The 18,618-nt window shown below is 39.5% G+C and overlaps 1 protein-coding gene across 15 annotated transcripts in view; it reads left to right on the top strand.

The window, feature by feature from the left end:
- Positions 1-18,618, top strand: part of HUWE1 (HECT, UBA and WWE domain containing E3 ubiquitin protein ligase 1) — a 164,475-nt gene that overhangs the window by 79,953 nt on the left and 65,904 nt on the right. For all 15 annotated transcript variants that reach the window (XM_055119788.1, XM_055119784.1, XM_055119790.1 and 12 more), the window contains 6 exons: positions 4,750-4,807; positions 5,913-6,089; positions 9,670-9,915; positions 10,530-10,663; positions 11,772-11,866; positions 16,287-16,478. In XM_055119788.1, the coding sequence (XP_054975763.1) occupies positions 4,750-4,807; positions 5,913-6,089; positions 9,670-9,915; positions 10,530-10,663; positions 11,772-11,866; positions 16,287-16,478 (902 nt within the window). The remainder of the gene's footprint in view (positions 1-4,749; positions 4,808-5,912; positions 6,090-9,669; positions 9,916-10,529; positions 10,664-11,771; positions 11,867-16,286; positions 16,479-18,618) is intronic.

Genomic DNA, 18,618 nt, shown 5'->3' with positions numbered 1-18,618 from the left:
TAAGTGTTTCAAAGACAGGTTGCCAACCCTCGTGGTCTTGGGCATATCATTTTCCTTTGTAAAAGTAGGGTGATTGTGGGCCTAGAGTGACTGAAACAATTCCAAAAGCTGGAGCCTATGCTTTCCGTGCAGAGCCACCAGGCTTGATCCCTGGTATGTCATAGCTCTGTGGCACTGCCAAAGTGGCTCTCTTTCCCCCAACTCCACTGGGGATAAACATCGCCAGGTGCAAACACTGAACCATTGTGCCCACATATCTCGACCAAGTATCATCTGGAGGAGCCTGAGCCTGGATACTAAGCACTGCTTAGTAGTACCCCTCTCCTTGCATCTCAAATCATAAAGGAATTGGTTATGGTGAAATCAGTGTTCCTCAACTACAGTCTACATGGTCATATAGTCCCTTGTGGGCCTCCAGAGTATTCAAATGGGTCACAGTTGAAAAATCACACGAATGGGGGTCATGGCACAATACTAGCGGGCCAACTGTTAGAACAGGGGCCTGGAGGAGGAAATATGGTCAGGTGGTACTTGTGGTGGGGGGTGGAATATTGAGAAACATGAGTTGATAACAGGAGCAAAAGCCTGGACTACAAAATTGGCGTTGTCTGGATCTAGAAAGTATTAATCATTTAGGAAGAGAGATAGTAAATGCTATTATGTTACTTAATACATCTTAACCTTTCTCAGAGAAGGCAACCCTGATTTATTCTCGCAACATCTTCTCTTAATTAAAACATTCTCTTTTTGGAAGAAAAAACCTTGGAAGAAAGGAAGACTGCGAAGTTGTCAGAATCTTAGTACTTTCTTGCCACACACCCTTGGTTTGTCAGACATCTTGATGTGATACGGTTGCATTACTTATGTACAAACAAGGATTCCTAAAGTGTTAGTGGTGATGGCATTGAGTCAAGCCATGCATGTTCATCTGTATATAACAGTTTCTCTATGTGGACTTTAAACATAGACCTTAAATCTGATGTGCCCAAATTTCCAGTCATAGCAAATCAGTATTGTTTCAAACATTTATTTTTCTTCACTCTTAGTTCTTTTCTTGAGATATTGTGTATTAACAAATTTTTCTGCAAAGCCTGCTAAAATGTCTCATTCTTAAAGTTTTTGCTCTTTACCTCCAAATGGAAAGTTGATCTTTTGTGTTCTTCCAACAGTTTGTTAGACATAATTATAAACAGTTGAACATTATGGGGGTTAGGGGTGCTACCTTCCCCAAATTGACAGTCTACATGTAATTTTTAATCTCCCCAAGTTTTTGTTTCGGGGTCCTCCTGGTGGTTCTGGGGATTGCTCCAAGCTCTGTGCTGGGGGTCGTGCCTGGCAGTGCTCTGGGTACCATGCAAGGGATCAAATCAGTGAACTGCATGCATGTCGAGCACACTTTAACCCTTGTACTCTGTCTTCATCCTACTCTACCGAAACTTAGCTTCTTTTGACAGTCTATACCCATACTCCTGTAGATACCAAAATCTAGTGGATGCTCAAGTCCCTATCATCTTTATATCTAGAGATTGAACTACTGATGAAATCTGTTCATAATGGAGAGGGGCACCTGTGTTTATTGGAATAATTATGTGTACGTGGACCACTGTATATCAAATCCATGTTGTTTAAAGGTCAGGTATATATTAATGAGTTCTACCACTTAAGCATATTGCCCCTTCAAATGAAACAGTATCTCATTCAATAATATATCCCATCCTTCTTTAGATAACTAGTAATAAGTCAATAATATTTCTTGGATTGGTTTAATGATCAAGAGCATTAGATTAAGTATTCCGTAGATCTTAAATGTCTTAATACACATGGGTGAATTTTCCAAATATTTTTATTGATGTACAATTTTGTAAATAGGTTTTAAGCTGCAGATATTCTAGCTTTAAATGAGGTATCAGCTGCTTAATCTGTCACAGAATGTTTGCACATTCTAATATATAAATAAAATGAAGTTATATGTATCACATCTGAGTTAAATATTTTCTTATAGCTGGTTTCCATTGCTCAGCATGTTTTTGAGATTAATCATGTTGCTGCATCATCTGTATGTTGTGACCTTTCAGTAGTAAATAGTAGTATTTATATGCATATAATAAAGTGCTTATCTATTCTCCTGAAAGTTTTTTGAATTTCCAGGTTTTTTCCTAGGCTGAGTGCATTTTTCTTTTATTTCTTTTTTTTCCAAGTTAGCAGCTAATATTTGATGCTGGTGTTTATATTTTCAAACATAAACTATGATTTTTCTCTTGGGGATTTGGAATAAGCAAGAAATACTAAACAAATGTTGATCCCACATATAGTTGTCTTTCTTCAGAGGCATTCACTACAACTATTTCTAAATACTTTACTGTTGGCTTCTTTTTTCTTAAAAATTGTTGGATATCAGCCAAACGATACTTGGTAGGAATAAATTTACTTTACCTAGCTCAACCATTATCCTGAACAACTTGAAAGATATGTGATCCATTTGGTTTTTAGAACTTAATTCCTGCATTCTGGACTCTGAAGTCAATGAATTCAGGAAGCAGTTCCCTGAATCATGAAAACCTGCTGGAACAGCTCCTTTACAGAAGGCAGTTTGTATCTCCTCAAGAGCTAAAAGAAAGTTCCGGTCTATCCTAACCTTTCCCAGAAAAGCCAAGAAATTTTCCTATTATAATAACCGTGACACTCAGTTGTAATCCCTTTACTTCTGATTAGATCTCTACCACAGTTAATAGGTAAAATACACTAGAGCAAAATTGTCACTGTCGTCCCGTTGCTCATCGATTTGCTCAAGGGGGCACCAGTAACGTCTCCATTGTGAGACTTGTTACTGTTTCCGGCATAACGAATACGCTATGGGTAGCTTGCCAGGCTCTGCCGTGTGGGCAAGATACTCTCAGTAGCTTGCCGGGCTCTCCAAGAGGAGCGAAGGAATCGAACCCAGGTCGGCCTTGTGCAAGGCAAACACCCTACCTGATGTGCTACCACTCCAGCCCAGAACATAATTAAATTTGGAAATTGTATGTTTTTGGAGATGAGGAGTAGATAGGAAGTTTTTAATTGTTCATTACTTTTTCAGACATTCTGTGAGTTACTGTGCACATATGTGTAAAACTACTTCGAGATTTTAAAAAATCAGTGATAAGAGGTACGCTCCTGGAGAGAATTTGTCAATTTTGCTATTTCTTTATAACATCCTAAGTCTGAAAGCCAAAAGATGAGGGCAAAGAGGACAGAATTTTTTGAGTAAGTTTATTCCCAAACTTGGATTAAGAACTATAGTTCATTAGTTTTGTCTCTGATTCTCTACATCTTTCATCTAGCAAATGCAAAAAACTACCTGGGTCTCATACCATGATAGAATTTTTGACTCTGCACCATCATATTTTGGCTAATCCAAAAGGATAAATATCACTGGGAAGGCATTACACCTGTACTTAACTGCAGAGGTTAAACTAGATTCTTCACAAGGAGGTACAACGAATAAGGGTGATGAATCATTGGCATATTACAGAACGCTGCAATATTCTTAGGAGAAAGTATGACCTCATAAAATGTCACTCCTAACTTATAGGTCCTTCTTTTGTTCAAACATCTCCCCCAAATTCCTTTTTGTGTGTGATGGTGGGATTTGGGCCACACCAGCTGTGCTCAGCGATCACTCTTGGCGGTGCCCTGGGAACCAAATGTGATGCTGGGGATTGAACCGGGGTCTACAGTGTGCAAGGCAAGCGCCTTTACCCCTATACTAATCTCTTTGGTCTTCTTAAATTCTTTATTGAGAGTGTTATAGATTGTCTCCAAGTATTTCATCACTGAAATAATTTGTGATGACTCTAACTTCCTTTGCCTGTTCTACATTTTATTGCCACTCTCTTATCTGGCAAATTCTTACTTTTTGTCTTCCTTAGAGATAGGAACTTAGCATCTTGTCGACTCTTTTGCCCTTTCTCTCCCCTTCTCCCTTCTTCCTACTTAGTCCTTTCCTTCCCAAGTCTACTTTCAGGGTCCGCATCCAAATTCTTTATTAAAACTGAGGTTTATATTATGATAGATTTTGTTTCATTTCAGTATGCCTTTTCCTCCATTGAGTTCTTGTTAAAGCTAATCCTAGTCTAAGAGTTCCTTTTTCTACAACTGTCAAATTCCTATCTACAATGCAGCCTTAAAGTTTCTTAACAAAAGATCTGACAATAAATGTTGGGTAGCTTGAGAAATGTTGTGATACAGCCCAGATTGTTAGATTGTGGCTGTTGGCTTCATCTTTAACTCTGACAGTTCTTAGTGGTTTGTTGTTATAAAGTATGGAATTTTAAAGAAATTCCATATCCAGCTGTTCTTTGTATCTTTAAACCTGATGCAGCAACATGGTAAGGTATTCACTTGTTTCTTTGAGTAACTCCTTCGATCAAAGGCTTAGATTTTTCATTAAACTTACTTGTTTGTAATAATTTCATGTTGATGTCTTTTTCCTGTGGTAGTTTCCCAAAATAGGATCATTTCTTTTGCGGATTTTGCAAGTGCTGAATTTGTGAAGTCTTGGGTTTTTTCCCTTCGTGCTTTCAACCTTATCAGTTTAGAACAGCTAGCTTCATAACTGATTTCACTCTTTTTTTTCCTGTGCTATATACTAACAGCTCTAAGTTTAATGTAGGAAAAGGCCTAGAACTTCATACTGGATCCCTTTCCTCGCTGTTTTCTTGGATTGGTATTGTGATTTTCTGTGTAACTCACTCTTTTCTCCCTTAACAGAGTTGTTGGTACAGAGGAACGTATTCCTATCCCCCTCATGGATTACATCCTTAATGTGGTAAGATTTGTGGTAGGATAAACTGAGTAAAGATGTTCACTCTTCTGGAAATTGTGTGGGGATACAAAATAGTCCAGTGATTTCTGTTGTATATTTTCACTGGGGCCCTTATTAAACTGGAAAGCAGGACTGGGAAGATAGTTCAACAGGCTAAGCGCATGCTTTGTATGTGTGAGGCCCAGGTTCAATCACCAGCACCGCCGGGAGCAACCTCCAAGCACAGAGTTGGGAGAAGCCCCCAAAAACTGCTGGGTGTGGCCCAATAAACAAAGTGCAGAACAGTAGGAAAAAGATGGGCACGCCTTGGTCTCTTAGACTACATTGCAGAAAATTAGCTCAACGTTCTCTTTCGGATATTCCCAAGTTTTTTGTTCATTATTCCTATTCCCACTTAGAATTCAAAGAAGAATGAGTGGGCTTTAGAATTGTACAGATTCAGTATTAATATTATTTAAATATGTCCAACATATATTTCCCCCTTTGTTTGCCATTTCTTCCCATTAACTCGTAACATTAAAATGTTTAAAACTATATGTAACAAGAAAAAGTGAAGAGTTTGAATTGTTTAACAAGGAGAAGCCCATTTAACATTTGTTCTAGCCCATGAAGCACTTGCGACACTTTATAGAGATAGTTTCTCTTCTGCCTGTGTGTTTGTTGCCCACAGTTTGCTTTCTTATTAAAAGCTTTGATCTGAATTGCATTTCCAGACTTATAGGTTTTATTTGCATTATCAACACATTTCACGGAAATTGTCCAAGTTGTTTGCTTCCAGGGGAGAGGCAACACATTTTCATGCCAAAACCACTAACAAAACAAATTAAGAGAATGAAATTCTGTCCTTACTTCTTGAGGTGTCCCTGATCAGTTTATTCAACTTCTGTGCTATCAAACTATGTGTTGCTGAAAAGGTAGAGTGGGAAAAAGTTGAAATTACTCCTGATTTTCTCAATGTTTAAACATTTATCTATCCTTGTTTTCCTGGGGCTTTGGTCTTCTAGAAAATACTGGTTTTTATTTGTATTAGGTTACCCCAGTCTTAATCCAGACTTACCTTTAGTTCTAAGTGTCAGGCTCTAACTTTTTAAAAATTTTCATTACCTAGATGAAATTTGTGGAATCTATTCTGAGCAACAATACAACAGATGACCACTGCCAAGAATTTGTCAATCAGAAAGGACTTTTGCCTTTGGTTACTATTTTGGGTCTTCCCAATCTACCCATTGACTTTCCCACATCAGCAGCCTGTCAGGCCGTTGCAGGTGTCTGCAAATCCATATTGGTAAGAACTATCTGGCTGAATATTTTCATTTCTTTTTAAAAAATAATTTTGTGATACTTCTGTATATATGTTTTTCCTGTGGTCTTCCTTTACCTTCAGTTGTAAAAATAATGAGAAGTTTTTGTGTCTGTACTATCAATGAATTATGTGACTAATAATTTGTATATATTATTTCTTCTTGAGAATTTAATGTATTTGTTCTCTGTTATTGGGTTTGGTATATAGTGTTTACATCTGACTTTATTGGAAGTCAACAGAAAGAAAATATTTCCAACAAAACTTTGATAGAATTTTTTTGATCAGTGTCAAGAATTGAACCCAGAACATGGCATAGGCAAGGGAACTGCTCTCTACCTCTGAGACACAACTCTGGAGCCCTCTCTAAGAGCACATTGGCAGTTGGGTTTTAAGTGTGTGTATTCCTTTTTCATGGATGCTTTACTTATCTAGTATATTAGCCATGATCAGTTTTTTTCTTTTTTAAGTTTGACAGTCAAATAGAGATTTATTGGTCAGATTTTATAAAGAAAAATGCTCCTGTGTTTTAAATAGTAGTAAAATTTATCATCTTAAGTATATAAATAATTTTACATTGGTGCACAATGCATCTTCAAAACTTTATCTTGTAGACTTGAAATTCTGCATCCTTTAAAAAATAACTCTATTCCCCTTCCTCACATTCCCTAGTGGCCATTAATATTTTGTCTCCATGAATTTCACTACTCTATCTGTGTGTGTTATGTAATTAAAATTTATATGCCATTCGTCTTTTTGTCTGTCTTATTTTTACTCTGCAGACTTATAAATGAACCCTTGCCCCCAAAGTGTCTATCCAATTATAGCATCTCTAAGGTAAAATGAGTTCATGCAATTGGCCGCAATAGGGATGGAACTGAAGGATGTCATGTGTAAATGAAAGTCAGAGAGAGAACAAATACCAGATGATTTCCCCTTATCTAGAGAGACAGAACATGTTGTTAGACTATCTGGTAGACCCTTGTCTAGGATTAGGTGGTAAGTTAAAATGTAAAGCGGTACTGGGTATAGAGAGATAGTACAGTAGGTAAGGTGCTTGCTTTGTACTCAGCCAACCTGGATTCAATCCCTGGCACCACATATGGTCTCCCTAGCCTCATCGGGAGTTATCTCTGAGCACAAAGCCTGGAGTAAACCCTGAGCAGTTGGTGATTGTATACAGCAAATTTTATATCAGCATTATAAACTTCAAACATTATTACAACCATATTACCTAAGTTAATTTAAGAGAGAAATAAAGGGCTATTGATAGTACAGGGGTTAAGGTTCTTGTGCATAGCTGGTCGCCACATGGTCGACCCCAATTTAATCACTGGCTTACCACATTTGGTTCCCAAGCACTCCTATGAGTTAGCCTTTAATACAACCAGGATTGACCCAGCCCTTCATCCCCAAAGATAAAATTAAATTCCATCTTTCCTCCTAGCCAAATTGCACCTGAAATAATAAAAAGATGCCTCTATTGTGCAGCACAGTATTTCTTAACTGTGGGCCCCCAGAATAGTACACGGGGACCACAGCATAAGAGCTGCTGCCAACTTGTAGGTCAGGGAGTGTACTGAAGGAAAGAAGCTTAGGAAGGGACCATAATTTTATAGAGAGAGATTTTGAAACACTTTGTTGTGGTATATACCAACTTCCTTTTTAAGACTATGTAGTGTATACTATATTTGCTTTGCTATTCATCAGCAGAGGTTTAGGTTGCTCTACTTGCTGACTATCATGAATTGAGCTATGAATACAGGTTTGCAGTATTTCTTCAGACTCTACAAGGTATAAGAAGTAGGATAGGGGCTGGAGCGATAGCACAGCGGGTAGGGCGTTTGCCTTGCACGCGGCCGACCCAGGTTCGATCCCCGGCATCCCATATGGTCCCCCAAGCACCGCCAGGAGTAATTCCTGAGTGCAGAGCCAGGAGTAACCCCTGAGCATCGCTGGGTGTGACCCAAAAAGCAAAAAAAAAAAAAAAAAAAAGAAGTAGGATATATGTGTGGTGAGGGCATAGTCTTAAGAAGCTTCATATAATAGTGGATTTTGGGGGATCCTCCAAAGTAGTGCTCATGATATCTCAGGACCACTACACCATGTTGAATATTAGACCCCCCCCGGCATAATCATTATAAGTGAAAGTATTTTTATTAATTTGTTTTATGGTGTGTTTTTTTTTATTTGCCACTCTTGGTGGTGCTCAGAGTCTGTCAGCACTATGCTTAGGTGTCACTCCCACAGGTCTAAAGGGGACCATGTACTGGGGATTGAACCTGGTCCTTCTGCTTGTGAAACATGCACTCAGCCCATTGAGCAATATAGACAAATGCTCATATAATTTGTTCAAAATCTTCCTGATAATCACCATTCTTATGTTCTGTGAATTTTCATTCTTTAACATCTATAAATTAGTAAGCCTTTATTTCTCTAAGGAAAATTATTTGTTGTTTTTATACAAATTATATAAAATCTCTGAATTACTTTTATTGGCTAAGTTTGTAATGATTAATCATGTCTGACCATCAGAAATGTAATTCTAGGCTAGAGATAAAACTTAGCACATGCTTTACATGTAGGAAGCTTGGGTTCATTGATCCCTGGCACCATAGAGTTCCCACAAAACTCCACCTATAGCTTGATTAACCTTGATCACAAAATTCTTAAGAAACACATAAGTTCTTCTGTTTCTGATTGACATACTGTTCCACTGTCAGATTGTTCTCCAAATTCAAAAGAGAGAAAGGTCATATAAAGATCTGTAGAGATAGTAGAGCAAGTCAGGCATTTGCCTTACTTGGGTTCATTTCTCGGCATTCCATGTCGTCCCCCAAACACCTCTAGAAGTGATTCCTGAGTGTAGAGCCATGACTAATCCCTGTGCATTGACTGGTGTGGACCCCAAACCAAAAAGTAGAAGGTCATTTAAAACTTCAGTTGCCCCATTTTAAAAAACAAAATTGTGTGATGGATGCCTATCCTAGATTTGTCTTTCATTGTGGAAAGAACATAAGTTGAAATAATAGTTTACTTCCATACTTTGGAACCTTGCATAAAACTGGTCCTTGTTGAGCCAAATACGGAGTCCTTAATTCCAAGTTGGCTATTGTACGTTTTTACATTTGACTTGGTCACCACATTTTTTAAAATTTTTTATTTATTTTTTGCTTTTTGGGTCACACCCGGCGATGCACAGGGGTTAGTTACTCCTGGCTCATATGCTCAGGAATTACTCCTTACGGTGCTCGGGGGACCATATGGGATGCTGAGAATCGATCCCAGGTCGACTGCATGCAAGGCAAACGCCCTACCCGCTGTGCTATTATCACTCCCAGACCCATGGTCACCACATTTTAAAGCCTCCCATTTAAGAGAAATAATATCACTGTTCTAGAAAGTGTATTCAGAATCTGATGGTCCTGTTTTGTTTCCACCACCAGGTGACAGATCAGAACCAGTGCTAAAATTTGTTGGTCACTTTTTCCAATTATAACCATTGAAAACTATTATGTTTATGAACCTTATATATATATTAATGCTTTAATTATTTTTGTTTCAGACACTGTCACATGAACCCAAAGTTCTTCAGGAGGGTCTCCTTCAGTTGGACTCCATCCTGTCCTCCTTAGAGCCCTTACACCGCCCAATTGAATCACCTGGGGGTTCAGTGTTACTACGAGAGCTGGCTTGTGCTGGGAATGTTGCTGATGCTACTCTCTCTGCTCAGGCCACACCTCTACTGCATGCACTCACAGCTGCACATGCCTACATCATGATGTTTGTTCATACTTGCAGAGTTGGACAGGTGAGAATAACCTTTGGGAGACTCGAAAATAGTACAGTCAGTAAGGCCTTACGCTGACCGCGCATATGCACCACATGTTGCCATGAGTGATCATGAGCGTAGAGCCAGTAGTAAGTACTCATCATAGTCAAATGTGGTCCCCAAAAAAGCTTTGGGGTGAATGTATTGGTTTAAAGCTAATTAAATATCTGGTACATGCCTTCTAAGTACCTAAACAATTCTACTTTTAACTAGCCATTAAAAGATTTAGGGTGAGGTTTTTTTTTAATGTCTATGCTTCTGGTGGATGATTGCACCTTTTGTAGAATGAAAAGGATGTTTACTGAGCTGAGCACTTAGAGTGCGGAGCACTATTTGATTGCCAAGAGGACTGTGTCGAGTATCATGGCTTGTCTGCCTATGTTGTAGAAATATCTAAGTGGCCTGTCACAAAATAAGGTTGCGAGTACTTTCTCAAACTCATCCTGAATGTGTACATTTTGATGAAATCAAAAATTCTTTAAGAGTGACAAATGAGGAAATAGAATTCCTCATCCTTCTGAAATATCTGAAAGTTTGTTTTAAATGTTCTATAGAGTGTCCCAACAATCAACTTCTTTTATCTTTGGTTTCAGAGTGAAATTCGTTCCATCTCTGTAAACCAGTGGGGTTCTCAATTGGGTCTGAGTGTTCTAAGCAAGCTGAGCCAGTTATACTGCTCCCTGGTGTGGGAAAGCACTGTTCTTCTCTCGCTGTGTACCCCAAACAGGTAAGGGAGTGGTCATCTCTTGTTATCTGTTCTTTCCTGACAAGGAATATGAGCCTATAGAATTGTCTTGGTTAAGGATAGAAAGGCAAATTGTTCAGAGGCAGGAATTAGAATGTAGCTTATTCTAGTGCTTACCTTGGGCTAGAGTGATAGCATAGCGGGTAGGGCGTTTGCCTTGCACGCAGCCTACCCTGGTTTGATTCCCAGAATTCCATATGGTCCCCAAGCACCGCCGGGAGTATGTCTAAAGTGCATCAGCCAGGAGTAACCCCTGTGCATCTCCAGGTGTGACCCAAAACAACAAAAAGAATGATTACCTGTGTAAGGCTCAGTGTTGGATCCCTGACCCCAAGGCTAAAACATAAAATGAAGAGTTTCACCTTCATGACTGAAGCACCACTAGTAACTATCATATCATGGCTTTAGTTATGAATTTCTCTCCCATCAGTTCCCTTTTTTATTATTGGATTGCCTGAGGTCTCACACATTTCCTTGTGGTACTTACCTGGTGACACAACTGGCTGCAGTGTATGCCAGAAATGGACATGTTGTTGCAGAGCCACCATGACTATAATAGATATCTGTATGCAGCTGTATCAGGGATTGAACTGTGTGGCTTTATGCTTTGCCAGTGAGCCATCCTGAGGCCCCTTAAGAATTTTGAGGACACATAGTCCAAAACATTGTCCTTCCCACTTACTGTAAGTGTAGAGAATTGCTTTAAAGTATATCATTTTGTATATCTTTCTCTTATTATCTCAGTCCTGCTGTTAAAATATTCAAAGTTTGGTCTATTAGCCACATGTAAAATGTTATTTGTATGGGCTTTAGGAATTGCATGCACCTATCTCCAGCCCGCCAATGCTGGGGGTGGGGGGTGGTAGGTGTCATCATAATGAGGGAGAAGGGAAGTACAAAGTAAATAGTTGGATTATAAATCTTGTTGACTGCTGACTCAGCAAATTGAATCAATAGAGATGAGCTACCATAGGCTAAGGACTTCCTCTAGCGTGCATGCCTTGCATCTGTGAGCACCACCAAAATAATGAATGCCTTATTTAAAAGAATAAGCCATTTGATGACTGTTTCTCTCACTGTGTTTTTACAGTCTACCATCCGGGTGTGAATTTGGCCAGGCTGACATGCAGAAACTAGTTCCAAAGGACGAAAAGGCAGGTACAAGCCAGGGTGGAAAAAGATCAGGTAACTATTCAGAAACCGCACTGTTTAGCATTAATTTTGTTATGTTTTGTTGGTTTCTTTATTGGCTCACTGTAAAATTTTGATTATCCTTATCATGTATAGTCCTAGTTTCAGTCATTTTCTTTTTATTCAAATTTCATTTATTGAAATTCTAGGAATCAAGCTCTGGGCTTCACACCTTTAACATACGCATTTTACCACCAAGATACATCAGCCCCTCTTTAAAAATACATGCACAAATTTGGTAAAAAATAGGAGCTGTGGGAGCCGGAGCGATAGCACAGCGAGTAGGGCGTTTGCCTTGCACTTGGCCGACCCGGGTTCGATCCCCGGCATCCCATATGGTCCCCCAAGCACCGCCAGGAGTAATTCCTGAGTGCAAAGCCAGGAGTAACCCCTGAGCATCGCTGGGTGTGACCCAAAAAGCAAAAAAAAAAAAATAGGAGCTGTATCAGATAGAAAAGGGAACACCAAGTAAAGGATATTGGGAGGACTTTTTCGGGTTGAAAGATGCGTGCCGCTTTCAACCAAACATGATGGCCACTCAATACTTCTATTGCACACCACAACACCAAAAGGAGAGAGAACAAATGGGAATGCCCTGTCACAGAGGCGGGGGGAGTGGGGAGGGATACTGGGAGCATTGGTGGAGGAGAATGGGCACTGGTGTAGGGATGGGTAAACGATCCTTGTATGACTGAAATGCAAACATGAAAGTTTGTAAGTTTGTAACTGTACCTCACGGTGATTCACTAATAAAAAATGAAAATATATAAAAATTTTAAAAAAATAGGAGCTGTAGAAGGAAGAATTTCCTGAATTTTTACCACCAACAAAAGGTAACTTGACAGTTACTTCCCTAGTTCTTTTTTGGAGGATGTATTTTATGAATATAGTGGCATTATTTTAAGTATCATGGATCTTTCAAATTTTATGAACATTAAGTGCCATTTAAAGGTGCAATGAGTTATCTTTTTAATTTACTATGAAATATAGTGTATTGCTAATGTTTTATGTTGTATGAAGTAAACCTGTTTTATTTTTTGCAAATGTAACATTCTTTATTGTGTCAAAGGTTATGGTGGAATTTTAGTGGGGTTTTTTTTTGCATTTGTGTGGGGTTTTTTTGTTTTGTTTTTTGCTTTTTTGGGTCACACCCAACGTTGCTCAGGGGTTACTCCTGGCTCTTCACTCAGGAATCACTCCTGGTGGTGCTTGGGGGACCATATGGGATGCTGCGGGTCGAACCTGGGTCAGCCATGTGCAAGGCACACACCACCTCTTGTACTATCACTCCAGCCCTGATTTTAGTAATTCCTATGTTTATTGTTAGAAGGTAAAATAGTAAATATTTTTTTTCTTTTTGGGTTACACCCAGCAGTGCACAGGGCTTTACTCCTGGCTTTGCACTCAGGAGTTACTCCTAGCGGTGCTCGGGGATCATATGGGATGCTGGGAATCCAACCCGGGTCGGCCGCATGCAAGGCAAACACTCTACCCGGTGTGCATTTGCTCTAGCCCCAATAATTTTTTAATTAAAGAAACATTTTAGAACTCTTGCTGTCCAATAATTGTATCACTATCACTGTCATCCCTGTTGTTTGTCGATTTACTCTCGTGGGCACCAGTAACATCTCTGTTACACTCAGCCCTGAGATTTTAGCAGCCTCTCCTTACTTACAGCCAGTCCAATAATAGTACCTACTCTTTTATGTACAACTTTTGAATACTTGGAATAATAATTGATATAACTAAGAACTTTTTCATTAAATACCCATTTCTCTGAACATAATATCTTCAGTTGTTGCTCCTCTGTAGTGGTACTCAGGCCCAGCAATGACAGGTTGCTCAGGTGCTGGTTTGAATTCAGTGTCTTGTACATGAAAGATATGTATTCCATTTCTTTGAGCTGTCTCCCCAGCTCTGGAAGATTTTTCAGAGTGTTTGTAACAGCACAGATAATTTGGAAGTATTTTCAACAAACTTGTATGAAATACAGTGATGAATTATTTTAATAAAATTTAGTATCACATTTGTGGTGTGCTAATTGATTACATGTTGAAATATAAGTTTGATCAATGGGCGGTGTACATGTTTTGTGTGTGGGAAACCTGGATTCAATTCCTGGAACCACATGTTTTCCCTATGCCACTGGGAGAAATACCTCACCACAGACCCAAGCGTCACTCCTGGATATCATCAGGTGTGACCCAAAAAATAAAAATTGGGCTGGAAAGATAGTACAGCAGATAGGGCCCTTGCCTTGCATGTGGCTGGGCCAGGTTTGATTTGTAGCCTCCAGTATTATTTCTATAGTACTCCCAGGAGTGGAAAACAAGGAGTCACTCCTGAGCATCTCCAGGTGTGGCCCCAAAAACAATTAATTTTTTTTTAATCAGGGAGGGAAGAGATAGTACAGTGTGTAGGGCACTTACCTTCCACATGTCTCATCAGGTTCATTCTCTGGCACCCAGTGTGGCCCCTCATGCTCACAGGGAGTGCTCCCTGAGTGCAGAGCCAATAGTAAGCCTCGTTTGTCCCAAAAATACATAAAAAATGGCTTTTATGTTTTATCATAATAACCTTCAAAATTATAATCAGAAAATTTTCACAGTTTTCTCATCAATGTGTAAGAGACCTAAAAGTAATAAAAATACCTTTTCAGTCATTTTATTTTCCTTAGATAATCTACATCAGGGAGGGGGGAAAGTTAATAAAACTTTAAAACTTTTCTTTTTGCGCCACATCTAATTGGTGCACAGGGTTGCTTCCAGCTCAGTGTTCTGCAGTCAATCCATTGGTGATGATAAGAGAACCATGTTCAGAGAACCATGCTGGTGATTAGTCCCAGAAATGCTTGTGGAAAATCATGTGGTGCTGGAGATCAAACCTGGGCCTCTCTTGCAAAGCACACATTTAGCTTGTTGAATTATCTCCCTTATACATGATTTAATCCTTTCCCTTTTTTAACCACTGCTTTGCTCTTATAGTTTTAATAGCTTTGTTGTATGCTTGTTTTCCCCCCACATATGCAGGGTTCACTGTATCACTGTCATCCATTGCTCATTGATTTGCTCAAGCAGGCATCAGTAATGTCTCTATTTTGAGACTTGTTACTGTTTTTGACATATCAAAAAACCTACCATGGGTAGCTTGCCAGGCTCTGCCGTGCAGGCGAGATACTCTTGGTAGCTTACCGGGTTGGTTCTACGAGACGGGTGTAAGAATTGAACCCAGGGTGAACGCCCTACCCGCTGTGCTATCGCTCCAGCTCCATATGCATGGTTATATATGGTATTGGTGTTCCTCACAGTCTATAAATATTATCACAGATGGCAGAGCTTTGTTGGGGGTAGAGGGCAACACCTTATTCCTGTGCTCAGTAACCATTCTAAGCTGTGCTCTGAGAACTAGATAGTATTGCTGGATTTAAATCAAGGTTCAGCCGCTTCATGCAGTGCAGGAACCTTAACCTTTATATATCTTTTGGGCAGTCTTGGGTCACTGTCACTCATCCTGTTGATTATCGATTTGTCCGAGCGGGCACCAGTAACATCTCATTGAGAGACTTATTGTTACTGTTTTTGGCATGTCCAATACGCACGGGTAGCTTGCCAGGCTCTGCCGTGCGGGCTTGATACTCTCGGTAGTTTGCCGGGCTCTCTGAGAGGGGTGGACGAATCAAACACGGTTCTGCCACATGCTCCAGCCCCTTATATATCTTAACCTTTATATATCTCCTGCCTTGTTTGTATGCATTGTTTGCATTTACCACATCTTTATCCATTTATCTAGCAATGGGCATTTATGTTGTTCTGTTTATATATATGAGTGAGAAGCTCGTGGATGAATCAAATCTGGTTTGAGTTAAAATTAACAAACTTGAATCCTAGTAGGGATACCCTTTTTGTTGCCTTTTTTGGGTCACACCTGGTGTTGCAGAGGGGTTTCTCCTGGCTTTGCACTTAGGAATTACTCCTAGTGGTGCTCAGAGGACCATATGGGATGTTGGGAATAGAACTCGGGTCGGCCGCATCAAGGCAAATGCCCTACCCGCTGTACTATCGCTCCAGCCCCAGGAATACCCTTTGATGGGATTGGATACTGTGTACATTGTGATCTATGTGAATGGTACCACCTGGGTCCTACCTAAGTCTTGCAAGGTACTCCTTGGTTTTAGATGTTCTCATTAGAAGATATCAATATTAAGGAGTGTTTATGTACAGTTTTGTGTTGAATAGGAGAGATTCTGTTTTACCTTTTCACATTTTTTTAGGTTGTAGACATTTGACTGACTTAGATCAAGTCATTCTTGATCAAAGTACATTCTTTGGATGTACTCAGATAGTTTTTAGTTGGACTCATCAACACAAGGAACTAGATTCATCGTACTACTACTGCTCTCCTTTTTTCTCTATAGATGGGGAACAGGATGGAGCAGTTGGAAGTATGGATGCTTCTACCCAAGGTTTATTGGAAGGCATTGGACTAGATGGTGATACATTGGCTCCCATGGAGACAGATGAACCTACTGCTTCAGACTCTAAGGGCAAATCTAAAATCACACCTGCCATGGCTGCCAGAATCAAGCAAATCAAACCTTTATTGTCAGGTGAGTAATTCTCAACTTTTTCCCTCTTCTGTTTTTCAGTCCTCAGACAGATTGGATTGCTAAGGCATTTTTTCTTTTTTTTTTTTGTTGTGGTTTTTAAAGGGGTGGGTTTCACACCCACCAGTGATAAGTTTTTATTCTTGGCTCTGGATTCAGGGGTCAGGGGTCGTTGCTTGCAGAGCTCAGGGGACCATGCCAGGTGTCAATGATCGAACCTAAGTCAGCTGCTTGCAAAGCAAGTATTTATCTCATTGTATAATCTCTCTGACACCCTTTCCTATTTTATGGAAATTTTAAGAAAATTTTAAGGATATTTTCTACTGCAGCTACTTATTTTTCATTTATACTTAATGGTGGGTCTTTGCTATATAACAGTTTCTGATCCTAGGTATCTAAAATAGGCATATTACTCAAACAATTACTGATACTAAATCATATATTTTTAAACCAATTTCCCCTAAACCACCACATTCAGTTAGCATATGAGGCTGTGACCTAGTTTAAGAAACAGAAAAATCCCTTTTAAAAATTTCAAAATGTGGTTTGGAACATCAGGTAGGACACTTGCCTTTTGCACACAGTTGACCCTGGTTCAATCCATGGCACTCCCATATGGTTTCCCAGACCCCACCAGGAGTGATCCCTGAGCACAGATCCAGAAATAAACTCTTAGCCCCACTATTTGTGGCCCCAAAACAAACAAAACCCAAAACACAAAAACCAAAAAAAAAACTTCAAAATGGCATGAAAAAGGCATCTGCACAAAGAACTTGAGTCTAAAAACATATAACGTCTATATTCCCATTTGACATACTTCTGGTAAAAGAAATACTCAAAAATTATAATCTGTATAGAAAATATTAAAGTAAGTGCTTTGATTTTGACGCGCAGGCCATGACACACAGCAACATAACAGATTTTTTCTGAAATCCATGTTTAACCCCTTCCTGGCATACTATTTTATTTGAAGCACCGTGACTTACAGTATTGTTAATATTAGGGTTTCATGCATATGCTGAGCCACACCTGGAATGCTCAAGGGTTACTCCTGGCTGTGTACTCAAGGATTTCTCCTTGAGGTGCTAGTGAGACTATATTGGGATGCCAGGGATCAAACCCGGTCAACCACATGCAAGGCAAACTACCTATCCACTGTCCTGCCTCTCCAGTTTAGGTTTTCTGTGTTTCTTTCCAACCACCCTCTAACACCCCTCCCACTATGTACAGCTCAGTTCTGTAAACTTATATTCAGGTAGTTTGTTTGCTATTCCCATACTGTTTGTTTATATCCTATATAAGAGAGAATATTCTATGTTTCTCCCCTTCTTACTGACTGTACTCAGTATTATATCTTCCAGTTCCTTCCAAAATCTAGCAAATTACATTTTTTTTTCTTAAAGCCAAGTGTATGTACCATAGTTAATTTATGTTCCATAGTTACTTTACCCAGTCATCTGTTCTTGGACACTCAGGTTGTTTCCAGATCTTGGCTATTGTAAATCGTGGTGCATTGAACATCAAAGCACAGATTTCTTTTCTAAATAGTAGTTGTCGGCCTTTGAGGTAGAAACCAACAAGTGGAATTGCTGGGGTATACGGAAGTTCAATTCTTAGATTTTCCAGAGGTTGGACCAGTCGACATTCCCACCAACAGTGGATGAGCATACCTTTTTCCTCATCCATGCCAAAATGTGCTTGTTTTTATTTTCCTTCTGTACCATTCTTACTGGTATGAGGTGATATGTCATTGTTGTTGTCATTTGCACCCCCTAGTAAGTGATAGCCTTTTTTCATATATTGGCCCTCTGTAATCTTTTCCCCCATTTTTTTGATTGAGCTGTTTGTTTTCTTGTAGTTTTACAAGGTTTTATTTATCTTAGATATTAATCCTTTGGTATATGAGTGGTGGGCAATATTTCCTCCCAGTTTGTAATGTGTCTTTTCGTTCTAATAGTCATTTCTTTTGCAATCAGGAGCCTTTTGAGTTCAGAGCCGTAGTGTAGCCAACTTTGGTTTGATCCCTGACACCCCATGTGGGCCGCTGAGCTCTGTCTGGAGTGATCCCTTAGTGCAGAGTCAGGAGAAAGCCCTGAGCACTGTCAGACATGTCCCCAAAAAAACCACCACCAACAAAAAAGAA

Source organism: Sorex araneus, chromosome X (assembly GCF_027595985.1).
Source record: "Sorex araneus isolate mSorAra2 chromosome X, mSorAra2.pri, whole genome shotgun sequence".
Classification (NCBI taxonomy): Eukaryota; Metazoa; Chordata; class Mammalia; order Eulipotyphla; family Soricidae; genus Sorex; species Sorex araneus.
Note: the sequence above shows the minus strand (reverse complement) of the source record. Positions and strands in the feature narration are given on the sequence as shown.